The following is an 18527-nucleotide window of genomic DNA, read 5'->3' on the forward strand; positions in this document are numbered from 1 at the left end:
TTTAGGAATTGTAGACTTTATCTTGGTCACCTTCCTGAGGACTTTGATAACCTTGGACCTCTCTTACCTAGTGTCTATCACCTCAAGCAAGGAAGAGACGGATGCAGTTGGGGTCTGGTCACTTCTAGGCCACAGATCTCTGGTACTGCCTCTGACCCTTGCTCACCTTCAACACTGACCTCTCTAGCTGTGTCTGTGTCCTCCCGGTCCCACCACTGCGGGCAGCAGCTTAGCTGCCCAGGCTTCTCTTTGCCTGTAGTTGGGCAGTCCAGTCTGACCCCACACCTGGAACCCAGTGGGAACAAGAAAAGACACTTTACTCAGGGGATCCCCAGGGAACATGGCCTTGGCAGCCTGTAGGGCAGGAAGTTTGTTCCCACGAGCCTTCTTGGCAGAGTCAGATGCCCAAAGCTGTGCCTGGGCAGTGGCCCAGTTGGGGGTCAGAGGCTCTGTGTTGTGGCCAGCCTGAGCTGGCAGGATTCAAGGACAACAGCTGGCATCAGGGGCTAGAGTGGGGAGGTTGTACCCTGATGGGCTAAGAAATCAAAGGACCTTTTCTTTTCCAGTGTGGGTTTTTTTTTTTTAAATGAATGTATGTATATACCCATGTTAGTGTATGGGTGTGCATGTGTATGCATATGCGTGGAAGGCAGAGGACAAGTTTAGGGATCATCCTCAGAGATACTATCTACCTCCTCTGAGAAAACTAGTTAGGCTAGCCTGGCTGGCCAGTGAGCCTGAAGGCTCTTCTGGTCTCTGCCTTCCCAGTGCTGGTTTTCCAAGTGTGTGCTACTGGGCTGGAGAGACGGCTCAGCAGTAAGAACTCTGATTGATCTTCCAGAGGACCTGGGGTCTGTTCCCACACCCATGTGGAGTTCACAACTGTCTGAACTTCCTTTCTAGGAAATCTGGTACCTTCACACAAACATGCACATAAGACAAATACATCTTTAAAAACTAATATATATATTTAAAGGGGGGGATGTTTTCTAGAGAGATGGCATGGCTTAGAGGTTAAGAGCACTGGCTGCTCTTTTAGAGGCTCTGGGTTCAACTCCTAGCACCTACATGGCAGCTCACAACTGTCTGTAACTACAGTACCAGGGAATCCAACACCTTCACACAGACATGCATGCAGGCAAAACACCAATGAAGATAAAATAAAAGTAAATAAGTAACAAAACCCTAAACAAACAATGAAACAAGTATGTGTTACCACACCCAGTATTTTTTTTTAGATGTGGCTTTTGGATATTATATTTGGGTCCCTATGTTTTTGAGGTAAGTAAGTACTGGCTGAGCCATTTCAACAGTACCTGTGGTGGGAATTTAGGTTAAAGTCTTGAAGTCTGGATAAGCATTCTCTCTCTCTCTCTCATCCCCAGCCCTCTTTTTTTTTTTTTTTTTTTTTTTTTTTTTTTTTTTTTTGGAGACAGGGTTTCTCTGTGTAGCCCTGGCTGTCCTGGAACTCACTTTGTAGACCAGGCTGGCCTCGAACTCAGAAATCCGCCTGCCTCTGCCTCCCGAGTACTAGGATTAAAGGCACGCCCGGCGAACAATACTCTTGCCTAGCAACAACTAGGTCCAATTTACAGGCCTGTGCTACCAAGCTTAGGGTAACCCTTTTTTGTTGTTTTTGAATCAGGCTATTACTGTGTAGCTCAGGCTGGCCTTGAACTGCCTCAACCTCTTGAGTACCTGGAATTTTACCACTGCACACGATGGGAGGGAATTCCTGAAGAATCCTGGGCTCTTAACTGCCCCAACTTCCTGTCCTTGGATAAGCCCAAGGAACTACTTCTTGCGTTGCCCTTGGCTGTGAGTCATGTGGAGATACCAGGGACTAAGTTGGCAGAGATGAAGTACAGGGTCCATGGGCTCTTCAGGAAGACGACAAATGAAAGAACAGGAGAGGACAGTCCAGAGGTGAACGGGTTCCCCAAGGACCCCATGTTTGCCCACCTCTACTGTGTCACAGGTGTGGCTCCTCCCACTGGACTGTAAGATCTGACTTAAATCACCTGTCACTTGGTCTGTAGCTGATCTGCAGCAGGTCATTGAATAAAAGGAAGTGCAGAAAAGGTGAGGCTTGAAGTACTGAAAGGGAGGCCTCTATTCTCTCCCCATTAGCAACCTTGCCTGTGGGCTTCTTCCCAGTGTATGGTTGAGCAAAGGATTCTAGAAAACTAAACAGTGATGGGGAGATCTATGACTTTGTGGCTGCTTCGAAGGCAGGTGGATCTCTGGAGGCAGCCATCCGTCAACCAGGCCCGGCTCCCTTCCACTCACCAGCGGCAGCCTTGGGTGCCTCCTGTCTGGCCTCCTGTCTGCCTGCCTTGTAGTAGGTGAAGCCTCGGATCACTGCCTGCTGCTGAGCCAGCGCACGTGGCCTGGCTGTGGGCTGGGGTATTCTACCCTTGATGCTCTCCTTCCTCAGCTTCTCCACTTTCAGCAGCTTCTCCTTGGGAGGCTTTGCCAGGCCCTTGTCTGAGAAGCTCTTCTGTATGCTGCCATATTTGTTGAGATCTCTGCCTTGCCCTCCAGCTGTGTCCTGGGAAGAATAGAAGTGTCAGATTTGAGTGACAGTAAAATGAGGGGCTGCCAGTCACAGAAGCTCAGTGTGTGGGAGCTGGAGGTAGTCACAGTGTCTGTGACGTTGTTCCCAGAGTAAAATCACCCATAGTTGTTTGATTCTGTTTCTCCATACAGATTTTCTCTGCAGGCTTGGGACCCAATCCAGTAGGTTACATATTCATTCCCAACTCCTGTCCACCTGTTGTTTTGTTGGCTCTTAGGAAGGCCTCCTAGCCTTGTCTCTCGCTCACTGGTCTTGGTTTATGGGAAAGGGAGAGGTTCTTAGGTTGCTTTAGAGTTCCCAGAATGCTCCCCATGTTAGCACTGAAATCCCAGCATTCTGAGCTCTTCAGTCCCGTGTTGGTCTGGCTACCCCTAGGGAATGAATGCCGTGTCTAACATTTTGTGAGCCTCATTATTTTCACTTCCTACTCAAATGCTCTGAGGCTGACTTGGCACAAGAACACAGGGCCTGTGACACCACCCATTGTGAGACAGAAGCTAGGGCAGATAAGGCTTGTACAGTGTCTGACGTCATCTGGGCAGCCGCCAAAGTGAGACTCACTCACACTTGCAGAGCTGGCATCTTACTGAGCAGGCAGCCAGCTTGGGCCACGACACAGGCTTCCTCATGCTCTATTGTGTCTAGGCGGTCTTACTAGCAGTCACCAAAGGTGCTACTATCACAGTGTCAGCACAGGAGGCTGCAAGTGGAGGAGGAAGGGCTGGGACCAGGCAGTCACGTAGGCTGGCTACAGCTCTGGCTCAGCCACCCCCTCTCCCTGTGACTTCTCTCCATGTTTCTTCATGTGCCAAGTAGGCAGGGGCCAATTGTACTTTTAGGTTGTGGGATGAACTAATACTGTACTTGAGGAAGTCGGGTTCAGAGGAGTCCGACAAATATCACCAGAAAATGAAGCCACTGGGTCATGTCGGGCCCATGGATGACTGATCTGAGGGGCACTAAAAGGGTGGTGACTACCAGCTGCACTCTGTACCAAGTGGCACAGAGCTTCCTGACCTATCTGGAAAGTGGGAGGGTCCGTGTGTCTGCCTACAGGGCTATGCTGGCTATTATTTCCTTAGCTTGACACAATCTGGGAAGAGAGAGACTCTCATTTGAGAAAATGCTTCCACCAGATTGGCCTGTAAGCAAGTCTGTGAGGCATGTTCTTGGTTAATGGTGGAGTTGATCGAGCTAGCCCACAGTGGGTGGTGCTACCACTAGGCGCGTAGTCCAGGTTATATAAGAAAGCAGGCTAAGGAGGCCAGTGAGCAGTGTTCCTTCACGGCCTCTGCTTCAGTTCCTGTCTTAAGTTCCTGCCCTGACTTTCCTCAGTGATACAGTGTGACCTGAGAGCTGTAAGACCCACATTGCTTCTGGCCAGGGTCTTTATCATAGCAATACTTCTGAATGCAGACTAGAGCAAGGGATCTACTGAAACAAGGGGATCTACTGAAACAAGGGGATCTAGCAGAGCAAGGGAATCTTGTCTGTGCACACATGCTAGCCACCATGGGTGAAATGATATTAATCTTCAAGGATCCCCGAGGTACTACTCATTTGCCCTGCACCCACCCAGGGGCCCAGCCACAGCAGGAGAGATTAGAAGCAATGCTGCAGGAAAGCTGGCTTGCTCATCTAGGACCAGGCAGGAGGTTCCTATAACCTCATTACCAGTACTTTGGGAATGGGGAATTGAATAAATACCCAGTTTAGGGCCCACCCATCCCTCCGGACTGAACATGCAACTCTGCCCCGGCTTACCTGTGCTAGCCACAAAACGGAATAGACACTCGCTGCCCAGCCCTCTACCATGGGCTCCTGCTGTGCTTTCTGTTAACCCTCTCCTAAGGCTCCAAATGCACCCAACCCTGTGTCCTCAAGCCTAGCTACCTTCTGTCCCTGTGATCAGAGCCAAAGCCTCACCTGAGCCTTGCTGTCGGGGCTTGAAGCTGGGGCAGTGGCAGGGACAGCGGCTGCATCCCTCTGCAGCAACTGGAGGCCCAGGCTAGACAGCTCCTTCTTGATGCTCATCATGATGGCTGACTGGTTCTCATAGCTCTTCAGTTGCTCACTGAGGTGGTGTACGCTGTCTTTCACCACCTTGTTCTCCAGGCTCAGGTTGGCCTTGATGCTCTGTGGGGAAGGATTCATGGTCATTCCTGGCCCTGTTTCTTCTGAGCTGCCACCCTAGAAGGGCACCCTAACTTTGCCATCGAGACTTCAGGGGCAAAGATGTAAGTGGGACTGGTGAACAGGTGGAACCAAGAACGCCCTATAAGACCTTGTAGTCAATGATTTTTATTCTTTTTGTTTTGTTTTGTTTTGTTTTGTTTTTCAAGGCAGGGTTTCTCTGTATAGCCCTGGCTGTCCTGGAACTCACGTTGTAGACCAGGCTGGCCTAGAACTCAGAAATCTGCCTGCCTTTGCTGGGATTAAAGGCGTGCGCCACTACACCTGGCTTATGATTTTTATTCTTAAGAGAAAATGAAAATTAGGTAATAATATGTTTATATTAATAAATGAAAGAGGTGTGAGTTGGCCTGGTATGGTGGTGTACGCCTTCAATCCCAAGTACTAGGGAGACAAAGACAGGTGGATCTCTGTGAGTTTGAGACCAGCCTGGTCTACATAGGGAGTTGTAGGACAGCCAGGGCCACATGGTGAGACCCTCTACCAAAAAAAATAAAAAGAGTCCCTCTCACGTTCATTTGTTTATTTCTCAGTGATGACAATGTTATACATCTTTATGGTAGGGAAACTTATTTTTCAACACTTGGATTTCACTTAAAAGTCTAGTTTTAGACAATTTCATATCTGTCCACAAGGCATTCCCCTCTCCTTTTCATAAAGGCATAATATGCCACTGTATGCTTAGGTCATAATTTAATCAGTCTCTATGGACGGCCCCTGAAAGTCTCTAGTAACCTGTTAATTTAATATTACTTTTTTTCAGAGCTGGGTGTGGTAATGCTGGGCTTTGATCCCAGCCCTCAAACCAAATTTGTTAGAGACCATCAGCAGACTCAGGGCTCTGAGGAACTGGTTTGCATTTCCAGAGGTAACAAGAGGAAAGGGTGGAGGAGGAGAGCCAGCAGTGTGAGCCTAGAACGCACAGGTAATACTGTGCCCAGGGAAAAGGTCAGGTCAGCTTTCCAAGCTGGTCTGGGATCAGACAGCCAGGAAGAGATACTCCAACAGGCTTCAGATAATCTAAGCGACTGTGACCTTCAGCTCTGGGTTTAGTCAGGGGTTTGTCTTCCCTCCTGTGGCACAGGATGCCCAGTTACTGCCTCCCTCTGGAAAGGAAGCTGGGAAAGGAAGTCCCGACGCCTGCTCCTGGCAGCTGTATGTCCCCAGACCCCTGGTGCTCAACAGAGGCCGGATGCAGGAAATGGGTGGAGGCCAGGCGATGCCAGGAGAGAGGCAAGCTTCAGCCTGGACCTCCAGGTTTGTCCAACTCTTCTTGTACTGAGAGGGTAATCCTGTAGCACACAGTCTGTGATGTCTGTAGTGCCTTTGCTTCCACACAGGTCATAATGGAATTGTCAAACCCAGAGGCACCACTGGTATGGTATTTCTCCGTGAATGGTACCCAGAGTTGTGCAGCATGGACCCTGATATTAGCAGCATAGCCTCCTCTCCCCCCCAAGGTAGGACTCTGCAGCCTGTAACTGCCTGCTGGAGTTCTGCTTCCAGTGGCCACCAAAGTGAAAGAGAATGGTCCAGGCCCCTTTGGATGCAGCCCTTGGCCCTGGCACTGCCCTGGCCTTACCTCCTCCAGTGTATTCATCTGGGAGGCCACCTTCTGGATGTAGGCATGCACTTTCATCAGATCCATGCTGTACAGGGCACCCTCCAGGAGATCCACCATAGACTGCAGCTAGAGGTGGTGGGTGGAGAGGGGAGAGAGATGGTTAAGCAAGGATATCAACACACCTGGCCAGAGGACACACAGGGAGCCCCACTTCAGCAAAGAACCCCACAATTCCAGAGCCTCACAGTGGCTACTTGGACTCCAACCTACGCATCATCACAGGACAAGTAGCACATTAGATTTTATTGACATATTTTGCAAATGTGAGTATTTACGTTTTCTTTCTTTTTTTTTTTCTTTTTTGAAGTACTGGGGAAGAATTTCAAGGCTTCCTACACACTAGGCAAATATTTCACCATTGGGCACATCCCCAGCAGAAAGAGATACATGTGGGAGATATATATATATATATGTATATATATATATATATATATATATATATATATCATGTTATATATATTATAAATATAATATATACTATAAGTCCAGCTTCTTGTGATGGGACCACTCAAATTCTTCTCTGGTAAAATATTTTGAAATAGAGATTTAACTATTGACTCCCACAATTACCCTTCTGTATGATGGAACATGGAGAGCTCTTCCTCTGATCTGTACTTTGTAACTTGATATCATCCTCTCTGTACATGCCTCCCTTTTGGGTGACAAAGTGGCTAAACTCCAAAGTGTGTCCAAAGATACCCTATGTCCCCTCCAGGCAGCCCTGAACTCTAACTGATAGCGTGTGCATGGATAAGGTCAGTTTCCTGGCTCCTGAAGAGCCAGGTTGCAGCTGACCCTTGGCTTGGGGCCACATCTTTATTTGGGAGGTCTCCCCTTGTGGCCCTGCCTTATGTAATTTGTTATAATGTCTCTGGGGAGTGCATTTATAATGGGATACTTGGTCATGAGATCAACCCAAAGTATAGGCCTTTTTTTTTTTTTCCTTTTTAGATCTTTTTATTTTATATGTATGGGTGTTTGCATGCATATGTCTGTGCATCACATAGGTAGTGTGGAGGCCAAAAGAGGGTACTGGACCCCCTGAAATTGAAGTTACAGATGATTGTGAGCTACTATGCAAGAACAGCCATTGCTCTTAAGTAGGAAGCCATCTCTTCAGCCCCAGTCAATTAGTATTGAGTAAGCTCTAGAGGAGGAACATACACTTGCAGAGCTGTCGAGACAGGACATTCTGAGCAGAGATAGGAGCTGGGGTGAGCTGTGACCATGGATTTACTGCTCTGTGAGTGACATGGAAACAAACTGCTTGTTGTACCTGTGGCCAAATCAGTACAGAATGGGAGAAGAAGTTCAGGGTTTTCACCATGTTTTGTATTCCCTTGGCAGAGCAATTTTATATGTTTTGACTCTCATAAGACATTGGACTTAAAATCTGGCATGCCTGCTTTCTCTTCCTTTTTGATTTCCTTCTTTTCTTCCCTTCGTCTCCCCTCCCTGGATAATGCAGGCCAGCTCAGCTGTGGAAGCTGTAGGTCAGTGTTAGGTGTCTGCCTCCATCTTATCTCCTGAGACGGAGAACCTGGAAGTCACCATTTTGACTAGACTGGCTGGTCAGTAAGCTCTAACATCCTCCTGTCTCTGCTCCCATGAGTATTGGGTTATAAGCACAGGCCTACATGCCAGGCTTTTATATGGGTGCTGGGGACTCAAACTCAGGTCCTCAGGCTTACCTAGCAGCTTCCTGTTCTTGTCCCTCCCTCTCCCCACTCTTCCCCTTTTCTGCATTGAGGATGGAACCTACATATACCAAGCAGACACTCTACCGCTCAGCTACCCTCCCAACTCATTTTCCTAAAATCTATTTCTAGAGTGTTTCATGAAGTATTAGGCCTTGGCAGACTTTGTTTGTTTGTTTCAAGACAGGATCTCACTATGTAGCCCTGGCTGTCCTGGCACTATCTTTGTAGACTAGGCTGTTCTCAAACTCAGAGAGATCCACCTGCCTCTGCCTCTCAATTGCTAGGGTATAACACTATCCTTGGCACCAACAGGACTTTTTAAAACTTCAGTTTTCTTCTTTTTTATAAAGATTTATTTTAGTTTTTAATTTTGTGTGTGTGTGTGTGTGTGTGTGTGTGTGTGTGTGTGTGTGTGTGTACAGGATGCAAAAGCCAAGAGAGGATGTCAGATCCCTTGGAGCTGGAATTATAGTCAGTGAGCTATCCAAAGGGAGTGTTAGGAACTAAGCTCTGGTCCTCTGAAGGTGGAGCAAAGAGGTCTTAACTGCTGAGCTATCTCTCTAGCCCAACCTAGCATAACTCCTGGCCCAGTACAGAGCACACTGCCATTGTTAGTCAGCAGCTGTGTCCTCAGCCTGGCAACTCCCCAAGGATGGGGCCATAGCTGACCTATGTCCAAAAAGAAAAAAAAGGACGTTGTAAGAGGCATTTCTTTTGGCCAGTCTACGCCCCCCCACCCCCAAAAGTGGAGCAGTACTCTTTCCTACACAGCCATGTAGTGTAGGCCCCAGATCATAGGTGTAATTCTTAGCATGGTTCAAGGGGCTGGTATAAAAAGGTGGGCTGCAAGTTCTGCACCCAGGGGATCTTCTTAATTTCCTCCCTGAGATGTTTACACATCTCAGGAGCCAACTGAGTGGGAGAAACCCTGTGCTGTAGGTAATCTCTCCTGCCTCTGGAGTGTCCTACCTGGTGGGGTTACTCCATCTCTAAGGCCAAGTCAAGACCATATACAAAACATTATGTCTGCCATGCACCAAAAAGACCTAAGGGACAATGGGTTGGTGGGAGAACATCAGCCTAGTGATCTTGTAGATGGGTATGGAATGTAATAGAGAATTTGGGGCTCAGCTTAGTCCTGTTTCTCCTCTCTATGATTTCAGGCAACTTTCATCCTTTCTTTGGGCTCAAGTAAAACTGGCCCCATTAAACTCCCTCCCCAAAGGGTTCCAACAGGGAAGACATGAGGCAGTCTTTAAACAGAGGGCCCTGTGCATCTTTATAGTGAGCATGCTCATAACCCAGCAATAGATGTAGGAGCGTTGTGGATAGGCCTAGTGCTGTTTGTATTTTGATGTTAATTCCTCTCTCCCGGGAGGGTGTAGAGTGGATAAGGAGTGAGTCACTACTCATGGTGACTTTTTGTGAACCAATCCCCTCATGAATAAAGGAGCCAATCACTGGGTGAGTGGGCGGGACTTTTGGATTGGATGGGGATAGCATAAGGGCAAGATGGAGTTGCTAGAGTTTCCCAGTATCATGGCAGATCCGCCAGGACTCGCCACCTGAGGAATCAGATTTAATAAGACTTAAAGGATTAGGTTTTAGTTGTTGTGCCTAGAAATTGAGTTACCATTGATACTAAGCTAGGTTTGTGTGGTGTTTTCCAGAGAGAAAGGTATGGCAGCAAAGCGTAGGTTTGCCTGTATACACCACAAAGGCCGTGGGGGTTTGAAGCATGGGACTGGTGTGGTAACGTCCCACTAGTGGGAACCTAGCGAGGTGAGTGGAGAGATTTTGGAGTTCTGAGTCAGAGTCTCCATGAGATAAAAACAGGTCGGCCATTGCCCACCAGTGCATGGCCGGCCAACCCCACAGGGCAGAGAGTTGCCACAGTAGTGTGAGAAGCCTGCAGGTCATCAAGTTTGGCTTCTACCAGGATGCTGGGTGTTGTGGTGGCTGACCGTGGGGTGGACGGTTATCACATAGGGCTGGCGTGGCAATGTTCCACCAAGGGAACTCAGGAGCTCTGGCTCAGAGAGACTGCCAAATTAAGATCACCCAGCTGGAACCATTGACTTGAGAAAAAAAAACAACCAGATTTGCCCCTTTAACTGCAGACAGTCCTGTGGGTTAGATGGGGCACTGGGGAGGCCCCAGGGAGACATTGCTATCTAGGCACTGCCAAACTGTCAGAAGACCGCTTGGCTTAAAATGTGCTGCTCCTTCCAAGCTTGATAATTTTGGCATCAATTTATGTAGTATAAAAATAAACTTAAAGTTAAATTTAAAGAAAATATTTTTAGCCAGATGCTGGAAACAGTATTCCATGGGTCTGTTTCTTGCTTCCCTGTGTGTTTTGCATGCAAATGAACCAACCATCTTACTTTGTAAGTCATCTAGTTAGAGAGTAGCCTTAGGTTATGAGACCGCATTTTCCTGCAAGAAATGACACAGGTGAGTTCTCTGACCTCGCGACTCCTCTATCCCACATCATACTGAACACAGTACGCAGGAGCACAGTAAGCCAGCAAAAGAGAATGATGACTAGCTGAGAGTCATGAGGTCCTTTGTGACCCAGTAGGCCATGTGTGTCACCAGCATCTAGGGCTCCATCACTTGTAAGCTTATACAACACACAGGGCAGCATCTCAGATATTTCATGGCCGCTGATACTAAATAGGCTAATGAGATGCATGTTTGGAAGGGACTGTTAAAGAAAAAGACTTTCAAAGATAGCAACAAGGAAACAGAGAAATGGCTCCACAGTTAAGACCACCTCTCATGCTTTCAGAGAACCTGAATTCAGCTCCCAGTACCTGCAACTCTAGTTCCAGGGGATCTGATGCTCTCTTCTGGCTTCCATGGACAGCATGCATGTGTGTGCTGCTCTTATATACATATAGGTAAAACACTCATGTACATTATTTTATAAAGATATGGGCTGGATGGCAGTGGGGGCGTGTCTTCAATCCCAGTACTTGGGAGACAAGAGGCAGGTGGATCTCTGAGTTTGAGGTCAGTCTGGTCTATAGAGTGAGTTCCAGGGCAGCCTGGGCTACACAGAGAAACCCTGTCTCAGGGGGAAAGAAGAGGAGTCGCAGTATGAAATATTCTGGCCCTTTATAATACCTAACAAAGTGGTCCTTTAGAGACCTGAGGAGTAGATGGTTCATAGGAATGATTTAGACACAGCAGGACCTGGATTCAAATCTCAGCCCCAGCAAGCCCACTGAGTTCTGGCGTGACTGTGTTGTCAGTACTTTGTAAGCTAAGGCTGGAGGATGAAAAGTTCAAAGTCATCTTGGACTACATAGGAAGTTTGAGGTAAGCCTGGTATACATGAACCCCTATCTCAATTAAAGTAAACAAACAAAAGTAAGCCTGGTATGGTAGCCCATATAGGGGGGCCCATGCCTATAATACCAGAACTCAGGCAGGCAGAGGCAGGAGGACAGCTGCAAATTCCAGGCTAGCTAGCCTGGTATATAGAGTGAATTCCAGGCCAATGTGGGCAACAGAGTGTGTGACCTTGACTCAAAAAAGCAAGACAGAACAAACAAAATAATAAAGTGTCCCAGTGTTTATAATATAGCTAGGTGAAGGCATATGAAGTGAATTGGGTCATACCCAGGATGGTGAGTTGATTCAAGGGGCACTGACTTAAGCTGGCTCCACTCAGGAAGCCTCAGTTTTCCAACCTGTGACACAGATGTCATCGGAAAGCCAGGCTAACTAACACTGACAGTGTACCTTGAGGAGCTCAGGTGCCTGCTTCTTCAGTTTCTCCATCTTCCACTCGTTCTCACAGGGGTTGAGTGAGGAGGGCGGTGCGGTGCAGGAACACCGGCAGTCGGCCCCAGAGCTCACTGTCTCCACAGTGTAGAAGTCCTCTACTCGTGCTCGCCCACTTCGCACCCGGCTGCATGCATCCTTGCTCAGAGGTCGCATGATGCATTTGCAGCGGCAGTCAGAGCCCTCTGAAGTCATCCGAACCTGGTCCAGGTCATTGAATACCTGCAGAGAGGGAACAAGAGGGGCTCCATTTGGCCAATGCCATGAGGACAGTGCTACAAGTGTGTGGGTGTGGCAGAATCCAGCCTGCTGGTCTCTGGGTGGCACTTAGAGGCAGCAGAAAGGTAACCAGGCACTTGGTAGCATTGTCATAATGACAATTCAAATGCTAATACCTGGTTGTAGAAAAATCCAACAGGTCCACCTTTGGCTCTTGTCTTTAATCCCAGCACTCAGGAGGCAGAGGCAGGTGGATCTCTGTGAGTTAGAGGCCAGCTTTGTCTCTACGTGGTAAGATCCAGGACAGCCAAAGCTACATAATGAGACACTGTCTCAAAAAAGACAGGCAGGCAGACAGACAGAATAATAAGGAGACATGGCACAGGATTCATTAATTGACTGAAAAATGATATCCAAAGACTTGTGTTCATAACTGCTATGTCCACAATAGCCACAACACATTTATCCAGCTAATCAACAGACAGAGAACGTGGCGTCTAAACACAAGGAATTTCAGTAACATGAATCAACTCTGAAAGCTTATGCTAAATGAAAGAAGCAGGATCTACGGGGACTGGAGAAATGGCTCAGCCATTAAGAGCACACACTGCTCTTTGGTTCCTAGCACTCACACTGGACAGCTCACAAGTCTTCTGTAAGAAGCTGCAGGGGAGATGATTTCCTCTCCTGGCTTCCCATGGTACCTGCGCTCACGTGCTCATACCCACATCCATTAATACATATAATTAAAAATAAAAATAAACAACAACAAATCTTACGAAGCCAGATACAAACAATCCCTCCCTGCATGATCCCATTCCTATGAACTATTCACACTGGTTGTTAGGACTTGAGCATGGGGAGAGAGGGACAGCTTTCTTTCGGTGAGTAAAAGCTTTCTTTTGAGGAAGTAATGCTGGGCGTGGTGGCGCACACCTTTTATCCCAGCATTTAGGAGGCAGAGGCAGGCGGATTTCTGAGTTCGAGACTAGCCTGGTCTTAAGGGTGAGTTCCAGGACAGCCAGGGCTACATAGAGAAACCCTGCCCCCCCCCCAAAAAAAAAAAGATAGCAGTGATGGTTGAACAAACTGCCATTGTACCAAATGTCTCTGATTTATACACTGTAAGATGGCCAAGATGGCCACAGTGGTGTGTACCTACAGATAGTCCTTGTAACTTGGGTCATATAGCAAAGCACTATCTCAAACACAGACCACAAAATGGCATTTTTATTAGTACTTTTCACACTAATAAAAGTACCTTCAATTGAACACTTATTGTATTCTAGGTGTTACAACACATATGTCCTTTTTGTTGTTGTTGTGGCTCCCAAATTTTATTTATGAATTAATACAAAATATTCTAGACCAATTGTCTTAATCGTCTTCATCTTGGTTGATCTGGAAGTAACATAGCTCATAGCTCTCTTTGCTGTTGGCGACAAAACACAACCGGTCTTGAAGTTAGTTCTTCATATACTTCTTGGTGGGACATTTCAAATACCTTTTGGAGAAAGACATCTTCAGAAGTGACAGAGGTCTTGTTCTTGCTCACTTTGATGGTCACAACCCCTCCACCAAGATTCCAAGCTTTCCTGCTCACCTTGAGTCTCTCCTGGAGGAACTGCTCCCACCTGGTAGCATTTACACGCTATCTTCTATGTGGTGGATCCAGTCAGGAGTGAATTTCAAAACATGCTTTTTCTTTTTGTTTTTTGGTCCCCCTTCACCACAAGCTTTTTCCATGGGAGCCACAGTGGCAGGGGAGGCTGAAAGAGTGCACCATGCGGGGTTTGATTTCCAGCACCCATAATGGCTGCTCTCAACCATCTGCAACTCTAGTTCCAGAGATCTAACGTCCTCTTCTAGTCTCCTTGGATACTGCACATACCTGCTGCATAAAATCTGAGTGTGTAGATGTGGGTTTTAAGATGTGTGGATCCTGGGTGAGAGGGTAGTAGGAAGCTCATATTTTCTGTTCCTGTAATCTTCCTGGATCTGCAAAGTGTGGTCCTGACTCAGTAGCTTGTGAGGTTTAGATGAAATATAAAACAAAACAGAAAACAGGAGCTGGCTCATACAAAATGTGCCACCGTGTGAGCCATTATTAAGATACAAGGAAACAGGCTCAGAGAGGTAAAGTCACAAGTTCAAAGATCACATGCCTTTGATGTAGAAGATTGGGTCTAAGGTAAACCATTGTTAGCTCTTTTTGTTGACAGCGCCACACATATATACAATACATTTTGGTCATTTTTCCCCCATTACCCTTTATCATCTCTTGCTTTCTCCTGCTGAAACCCTTCATCTTCCCAAGCCCCCCTCCTACTTTGTCTGTATATTTGTATGTGTTCCACTGAGATTTAATTAGGGTTGCACCACTGAAGAAAACGACACCCCTCCCCCACAACCATTAACTGTCAATTGTCTCACTGAGTGGAGAGGGGCCTCAAGAGCCCTTCTTTCTTTCTCTCATTCTCTCTCTCTTTCTTTATTTCTTCCTTCCTTTCTTTCTCTCTTTCTTTCCTTCAAGATTTATTTATTTTTATTTATATGAGTACACTACAGCTGTCTTCAGACACACCAGAAGAGGGCATCGGATACCATTACAGATGGTGAGCTACCCTGTGGTTGCTGGGAATTGAACTCAGAACCACTGGAAGAGCAATCAGTGCTCATAGCCGCTTAGCCATCTCTCCAGCTCAAGCCCCTCTTTCTATGTGACTGCCACAGAATTGTTCTCCTGTGCCCTGGGTAGTTGGTGACCTTCAATGGGTTCTAACCCCATTTCTTCATTGGCAGAATGGAGGACTTTTAGTATGCAGCCTTCTCAAAGTGAGGCTCACAGGAGACATGACCTCAAGCCAGTGTTTTTCTCCTCCTCCCCCTTCAGCACCACCCTTGGATGCAACACGCCCTATGACCAGATGTAGCCACTTGTTTCTGGGACACCACCAGCTCTGTATTCTCAGATATCAATGCAGTGAGAGACAGGTGCCTTGCATAGATACACTTGGCCAAGCCCTGGGCTCCAACTCTTCGTGCACAGCTAGTCCCAGTACAGTCCACAAAAACTCACCGCAGGCCTGTGACTTTTCAGCTATCACAAGAGAAAGAACCATAAGGACACAGGTACACTCATAGCACCCTGCGCCTCTGCCAAGCACCAGGGTCCTAAGGAGAGGAAGTGAGACACCTATTTCCTTTCTAGGTCTTCAGACGCTTGTTTGAGACCTGGCCTCTGCCAGGCCCTGAATGGATGACAGCTAGAGGCGCAGGGGAACTAGACCAGGGAATATTCTTGGCTTCTTTAGCCACAGAGATCCAACCCAGCAGGCTCTCAAGCACACTGACACTTTGAGGGTGGCAAGGAGGAGATGGGTGTCCTTTGTGGAGAAGGCATTGCTGGGAAGCAAGTCAGATAGGCAAAACCAAGAGTGGCTTTTCAGAAGGCGGTGTGGGTGGGGAGGTCACCCTGGCTGGTGATTTCAGGGGTGCAGGGTGGCAGGAGGTGAGGCGTTAGGTCATGGCAGAGCCCAGTCTCGGAGGGTACTGGAGTACTGGAGTGGGCTGGCTGAGGATCTCAGCTTTCTGCTTAAGTCTGGAATGTTACCCAATATTCTTGTGCTGAAGTCTCAGTTGCCTGCTGAGGAGCCTGGGAGGTGGAATCACAAAGGCTCTGAGCTCATCGGTGGCTTAATCCACTGAAGGATTCATAATTGGATGGCATTTTTGGGAGGCACTGCACCCCGGGAGGGGGCCCAGTTTGGGGAAGGTGTGAGGGTGTGCCCCTGAAGAGTGGTTCTCATCCCCATCCCATTCCTCTGTTCCCCTTTCCTCTCTTTCCCCCTCCCCACTGCCTTCACTGAAACCTGCACCCTCCGTAGTTTCAGCAGAAACAGAGGAAGTCTACACAGCCTGAGTTCACCCTCTCCAACGTGCTGTTTGACACAGGCCCAAGTTGGCTGGAGTCCATAGCCAAGCCAAGTTGCCTGTGCTCATCTGACTAGGCTGACATGTGTGGGCACAGATCTCTGCTATGGGTGTGATCCCAAGGACACATGTGGACTGAGAGGTGGAAGTGGGAGTGTCAGTGCCACACTCAGCCAGGGCAGGAACACACCGGGCTGTACAGCATTTGCAACAGTTATTACGGGGATCAGCATCCTGACGGGGAACTGGCTATCTGTTTCTCTGTGTGGGTGTACTGGTCTACTCTTTTTTCTTTTGTTAGCAACATCCTACAGACAAGGAAACGGACCCCTAAGTCGTGAAATGCCAGGTTGGAGAGGATGAGCCTGGGCTATATAGATTTCCTCTGTTTCTTTTGCAGCTGTACAGGGGCCAGGGAATAGTGGGCGGTGAGGGGATTTAGAAAGGATGCTTTGGTCCTGCCCTCTGTTCTGGTCCTCTGCCAGTGAAATGTACTCTGGGGGGCTTCAGGCTCATTTTCCCCTGCTTGTGAACAGTCAGGATCAGAACACTATCCACTCCCTAGGCTTCTGCTGGTCCCAGAACCCCAACAGAGAGGGAATCACCAGAGAGGGGTCTCCTGGAGGACCCCCATCTATTGACACTAACCCCCCACCCCCATCCAGCAGCTGCTTCCACATTAGTCTGCTACATTCCTTCCTCCTCAGATGAGGTGCTCTGTCCTGACAGGGGTGGTCAAAGTTCTCACACTGCCAGGAAGGAGCTGGAAGAAGGCCACTGCTCCCAGATCCAGGTGCCAGCAAAGCAGCAGGGTCCTGCTCCAGTTGGGTAAAGCTGGAGATGACCAGGCACCATAGCGAAGAGCTAGGTCTGGCTATAGTCTTAGCACCCACAACTCCTTCCTGCATGGCCTGGACCCCTCTGAACTTCAGTTCCCCTCTCTGTAAAATGGGGTGGCTCTCAATCTCCTCTTAAACTTATCAATGAAACAATGTACACAGAGCAGCTGTCATAGCTCTGGACCAAAGTAGTTGCTCATTTAAGCATCCTGTGCTACATAGGCAGCTTCTGGAAGCCCTCCCTGTTTTCCATCATCTCTCTTCACCCTTACCATAACTCCATGGTTCGTCAGGGAAGGCTAAAAGCTTGTCCAGGGTCACTCAGCACAGCCTGTTTCAACAATTTTGTTTATATGGTATGCTTTCCCTGAGTGCCCACAAGCACCAAGCCAAGACTTCTACCCCAGCGACTGAGCTGGGACAGACAGAGATGTATACAGAAGCATGGCATGGAGTCTGGGATTACCTCCTGGCTGAACATTGCTGTCAAGTAGGAAAGCCCCTGCCTCAGCCCCCACCTTTCCCTGCAGCTGTGCCCAGCACGCACGCCTGCCAAAGCTCCCAGGTGTGGAGGTGGTTTGTGCTTCGAAGGCTGATTTTTTTTCTTAGTTTTGTTTTTATTGTTGTTTTGTTTGTTTGTTTTTCTTTTTTTGTTTTTGGGGAGAAATGGATAGATCTGGCTGGACTAGGAATATTCTCCTAATGGTGGGGCAGGTTCACATGAGGTTTTCTGAGGTGTCACCATATTTCTTAACTTTGCACCTTGCTGTCAACTCCATGGCCATAGGCCAATATGTCAGTATGTATTCCTCTATGCTGGATTCATCTCTCAAAATCACCTCCTTTGATGACTCCACAGGGAGCTGTTATCTGGGACTGCACTTGGAAAATGCAGTGTGATTCTTTAGAGTGTTCAAATCTATCCCCTGGGGCGGGGCCACGATCACTTGGCAGTGTTGTACGTGATGCTGGATATAAGATGCTGGGCATAGACCTTGGTCCTGGTATTCTCCCAAAAGGAGTGTTGAGGCAGGCTCACTTCTCATAGAGAGATGGTGGAATTTGGCTTGGCCTAACACTGTACGAGGAAGAGAACTCCATTATCTGTCATTCTGCATTTTCTACTCAGGGGCCTGCTTCCAATTACGCCCACATGCGGAAACTCCAGGAGTAGATCTGAAACAACACCTAAGCCCCTGGGACTGGCCTGCCTGGAACATCTGACCTGGCCCAGGAAACCACCATGGCCTGCTTGCTAGGCCCCTTCTGTTCCCTTGCTCAGGTCCCTCCCTCCAGGTCTCAGTCTTCTTTCTCTGCTCAAGTCCCTTCCCACCCCTGCATGTACACAGAGAATGAGGTCCCAGCAGCCCTTTCTCAGTTGAAGAGACTGGTAAATTATCACTTCCCAAGAGTATCTGCTGCCCTGCCATGGTGTTTTGGGGCTACATGCCCGTCCACCCCAACCTCAATGCTGGGCAGTCATGCAGAAATACATGCCCAACCACCCCAGCCATGCAGGACAGCTGTGAGTCCCCCTCCTACTTCAGGTCAGACAAAGCACTTCCTTAGATGGAAACTCCAAATCCTATTTAGGAGAGCCTCACCATGAACATCAACTTAAAATGCAGGGAGACCAACAGAATACC

General features: G+C 48.0%; 1 protein-coding gene and 1 pseudogene across 1 annotated transcript in view; both read right to left on the reverse strand.

The window, feature by feature from the left end:
* The window catches only part of Olfml2a (olfactomedin like 2A), a 30365-nt gene that overhangs the window by 9207 nt on the left and 2631 nt on the right, over nt 1-18527 (reverse strand). The window contains exons 2-5 of the mRNA XM_029474601.2: nt 11849-12112; nt 6354-6461; nt 4505-4714; nt 2290-2551 (exon numbers count right to left, since the gene is read on the reverse strand). Of these exons, the coding sequence (XP_029330461.1) occupies nt 2290-2551; nt 4505-4714; nt 6354-6461; nt 11849-12112 (844 nt within the window). The remainder of the gene's footprint in view (nt 1-2289; nt 2552-4504; nt 4715-6353; nt 6462-11848; nt 12113-18527) is intronic.
* On the reverse strand, nt 13451-13858 carry LOC110305823 (large ribosomal subunit protein eL22 pseudogene; annotated as a pseudogene).

This window comes from Mus caroli, unplaced genomic scaffold, assembly GCF_978045245.1.
Source record: "Mus caroli unplaced genomic scaffold, Mus_caroli_1 scaffold_2, whole genome shotgun sequence".
Taxonomy (NCBI): domain Eukaryota; kingdom Metazoa; phylum Chordata; class Mammalia; order Rodentia; family Muridae; genus Mus; species Mus caroli.